The following is a 4747-nucleotide window of genomic DNA, read 5'->3' as shown; positions in this document are numbered from 1 at the left end:
ATCGATTACAATTTCTTCAACTTCATAGAGTGCATTCCCACAGACCTGACTTGTTGATCATCCTGACCTCCTCCAATAATTTTGTCAAACAACTTGCAGAACCACAATTTTCAGCCACTCCCCAACTGCTAGAGGTGGATATTTGCTACTAAAAGTGAATATTTGCTAGAAGTGGATATTGAGAGAACTTCTTTTGAATGGATTTTTTTTTTACATTTACACTGGTAAATGCAATATGATATCAAACCAATATAAAAGACATTTAAATAATTTGAAGTCCCTTATTTTCAAATTTACATACATTTTCCTCCTTTTGCCAAATTGGTTAATTAATTTTAACCGTATAGAGGCAGGTGGTTGAACGTACAAAAACAATTCAAAGAACATATTATGTAACTTTTCATTAAAAAAACTGGTTATAGTTATTGTCGCCATTTAAAGCAGAAAATAGTATTTAATTTGGAAATCCATCAGCTAATTTAGCTCTCAAGTCCTTTCTATGGATTTTTCCAGATGGAGATCTAGGAATAGCATCCACAAAAAATACCCTCTTTATCCTCTTATAAAATATCACCTGAAAACAATAAATTAGAAGCCCATTTTATGATACAAATGTTCTATTAGGTAAAACTACATGGTAATTATATCAAGTGAAGGTTTGCAATTTATTTATTTATTTATTTTAAAAAATAATTTTTATTACATGGGTAGCAGGAGAAGAGAAATTAAAGAGGGAATTAAAAGGTGAGGACTGAGGAACGAACCCTCACCAATAAGACAAAAATTTATGTTATCAACCAACTGAGTTGTTAATCTCAAATATTTGACAAAAAGTATAGAATAAAAATAAATGAATACAACTAACCTGCTTTGTTATGAATTCTTTGACTTCATCTTCAGTAATTGTGGAGCCATTTGATCTAACAACAAAAGCCACTGGAACTTCTCCTGCTTGCTCGTCTTTCATTCTGCGCAAATTTAAACAATTATTAGAATTTCGATAGTTCGATGCATTAGCATTATTGTGCCAAAAGTGCGATCTTATTATAATTATTGACTTACGGAACAACAGCAGCATCCGAAATATAGGGATGATTGAGGAGAGGGGCTTCAAGTTCAGCAGGAGCCACTTGAAATCCTTTGTATTTTATCAATTCCTTTAAACGATCCACAATGAAAAGCTCGTCATCATTGTCAATGTCGCCTGTATGTAACCACCCTTCTTTGTCTATTGTTCCCGTAGTGGCATCCGAATCATTTAGGTAACCTGTATACAATATTCATATTAGATTAATTCAAGTTCAAGTTCAAGTCAACTACATATCAATAAAACATCCAATAAAAATTACTATATAAATTCATTAGTTATGTTCCACCACGACATAATTATTAAATATATGTATTGATTATTCCTTTTGTCTGGAATATAATAGGTGAATTCTTTTTGGAATTTGAAGTTTATCTCCTACTTAACCGTCCTAACTAACCTACTATCATGTTTCATGTTTTGTTGCCCAAAGAAGTAGTGCTCTTGTGAATTGAGTTAATTTGTGTTTTTTTATGGAGAATATTTTTTGAAAAAAAATGTTTTTGTGGTGTAAATTTTATTCCCTAACTAATTTCAAAAGGTTAATGTTTGTTTTAATGCCAAAATCCACTGCAAAGTGCGTGTAGGTAGACTTCTGCTCCCTGCATTCTATAAGTTTCTCACTGTAGAGCATACCTAGCTAATATCCTTGTGCAATGCCTTTATGTCACAATGTGAGCCAATCTTTGAGTAGTAATTAACATTATAATTGTGTCTCAAGTAAATATGCCTTCAATGAAAGACATAATAACCATGAGTATCTTGTGAATAGGGATGGCAAGGAAATATGCTAAGAAACCAGATGATTGGGATGAGGATGCACAACTGAAAATTGACTATGGGGATGCTGAGAAATTACATGGAATTATCTACATGGAGAACCCTGTATGAAAGTTGCTAAATCAGGGAGACTACATGAAAGCCCAAGTGTGACGTAGAGAAAGAGAAACTGAAGGCTAAGGAAGCAACAATCTCCGGGGGTGGGGAACTCAATTAGGCAAGGGGTTTCCATCTCATCATGGAATGGTCTAGAATATAGCTAAACACTTGTAAAAGATCCATAACTGAATGAACACACTTTTTTTTTTATTGATGAATGTTTGCTATGTCTTTCATTCTGTTTTGTATCTCGAAGACATGTCTTGTTGATCCCGCCCCCCTCTAATAATTATGTCAAAACGTTATAAACTACAATACTGTCTTACTCCATGTTTGTGCCTCCATGTTATCTTAAAATTGTATCTTGTTATGATTTTGTCCTCTATGTTCCATTAGATAAAATTAAGTATGAGAAACATGGTTTGTGCCTCTCTTGTAAGATGCAAACAAGATGTTCATAACTTGATACTGGGATTATGCCAAGAAAGTACCTCAAGTCTATCAGCAAGTAGATTCAATCCAAGCCTCTAAATTCCTGGCTATAGTCTGATAATTTTTAGGTACCTCAAATCCATTGACACCCTTTTTTGGTTGGTATCGTTCTCTGTTGTTAGATGTATTAGTGTTTAGTTTGTTAGATACATCAAATTAATGAATTTATTATTTTAAGAGTGATAAAATGAAATTAATCAAAGTACATAACCAAGATATACATGTTTTTGTTTTTATTAATAATATGAATGAATTTATTATTTCAAAGAGTAATAAAATGAAATTAATTAAACATAGATACACTTTTTAATTTTCGCCTTATATTAAGAGATTTGATTAATATTTTCAGAATTAATTGAACATGTGAATTTATTGAACATTCATCACGATTTTTAAAACCGTCGGATACATGTATTTGGGGCGCAATGATACATGTATCCAAAGTATGAAATATGATACAAGAAGTATATTCGAAACTATCGTGAATAGTAGTAATTAGGATCTAAACTAGTGAGATTTATGTAGTTTGCCTTATTTATATTAGAAGGAATATTGAAAACACTCCTAAAATTTTGGCGTAAATTATTAATTTCATCTTCAAACTATTGATAGCTTTAAAAACACCCATGACTTGACTAACTGAATTTAAGTACACCCTTGATCTTTCAACATGAGTAAAATATACCTTCAAATTCTGAGTTAAGTTATTCATATACACAATGAAATAACTTATATGTATTTGATGGTCAGTAATGGGATTAACTATTACTAAGTATATAAAAAAGAAAGGTTCGATTATATTCTCTTTGTTAAGTGGTTACATAATACAAATAAAGTAAAACTAGATAGTTTTACATCATTTGAGTTGTAGTTAAAAATCATACACGCTCCCTTTCAATTGTTTGATAAAAGGAGAGTGGGGGTTAATTTCACAAAAGATCATCCATTTCATACTAGTTTGTAGAAAAGTCATTAAACTAATTTTTCTAATCATAAAATTACTTAACTTTTACTAATTATATAAAAGTAATTTTCACAATTTTGTAGAAAGTTAGTGGTGTTTGGTTCTATACGTAAAAGTTGTCTTGGAAATAAAACAAAAATATTCCCAAAAAGACCCCTTAGAAGATAATATGCAAATAATAATTGTTACATAAAATACCTACATATTTTTATTTAGTTAAATTCGCTAGAAGATACTAGATGTCTAGAATATTCTAGAACCTTCTATGCAATTCTAAAATCTTTTATAGAAAATCTCCATATTTCTCTAGAATCATCTAAGACCTTTTATGTAATTCTATAATTATCCAGAGAAAATATCTACATTTCTCTAAAAATCATGCACAACCTCCACATAGGTCACTTTGTGGAATGTGACATTTATTGTTGAAGCCATTATTACTTCTTGATCTTAGAGTTCTTCAGCATATTTGATATTGAAAAGTTTTCGACATTTTGAATTTCATCAAAAAGTAATCAGAAGTAAAAATAGAAAAATTTCACTAAAAAATGTAATGAGAAGTAAAATTCATCCCAAGAAAAATCAAAGGGAGATTCTTTTGTCATTTGATGAGTTATTTGATTCCTATATATATATGAACTCTTCAAGGGTCTCATTGAGTTACTTTAACTACTAAGAGGAGTCTAGTTCAATTGAAAAACTAAACACGTCTTTTAAGTTTTTCAACTTCTCTAAATATTATCTTCGGTAACTCGAACTCTAAATTTATCAGTGTTACTACTCCAAAATCGGTTATGTTTGGAATACAGTAAAGGAAGAAAATTTAATTCAGTTAAGGATCTTTTAGAACCGTACAAATCAGCCACGGTGACATGTGTATCAACTGTGCTGATCATTCCAGATCCAAAGGAAAACTGGTGGCACACCGCGGATTCTTCATCATTCCAGATCCAAAGAACTGGCAGCACACCGCCGGTTCTTCATTCTGATAATCGTGTGCTGAATTATTTTGTATAGTATATTTGTCTAATTTTTTTACGGTTAACATCTACTGATAGTAGTTGAATTTATTATGAACAATCACAATAGAGATTAATTTGGTTTTCTGTGTAATATATTTGTTAGTTCTCAGGGAGAACTGCGGCACACTGCTTTTTTGATTGTGTATAGTATCCATCTATTTACTGAATTGCTATACCTATATAGTATCCCGATAATCTTAGTACTGAATTTCTATTCTATATAATATATTTTGTTAGGGTTTTGCCCTGATTTTCTTACCATAATTTAAGATTTATTTTTCCTTAAAGAAAAGACAAAACATT

General features: G+C 30.8%; 1 protein-coding gene across 1 annotated transcript; it reads right to left on the bottom strand.

The window, feature by feature from the left end:
• Window positions 1-454: 454 nt before the first annotated feature.
• LOC125873432 (4-coumarate--CoA ligase 2-like) lies at window positions 455-1497 on the bottom strand. Its single transcript, XM_049554372.1, has 4 exons — window positions 1488-1497; window positions 1063-1267; window positions 866-968; window positions 455-574 (listed from the first exon to the last, which is right to left on the bottom strand). The coding sequence occupies exons 1-4, from the start codon at window positions 1495-1497 to the stop codon at window positions 455-457; spliced, it is 438 nt and encodes a 145-aa protein (XP_049410329.1).
• Between the last annotated feature and the right edge of the window lie 3250 nt (window positions 1498-4747).

Source organism: Solanum stenotomum, chromosome 8, assembly GCF_019186545.1.
Source record: "Solanum stenotomum isolate F172 chromosome 8, ASM1918654v1, whole genome shotgun sequence".
In the NCBI taxonomy this organism is placed as follows: domain Eukaryota; kingdom Viridiplantae; phylum Streptophyta; class Magnoliopsida; order Solanales; family Solanaceae; genus Solanum; species Solanum stenotomum.
This window is presented reverse-complemented; position numbering and strand designations above follow the sequence as displayed.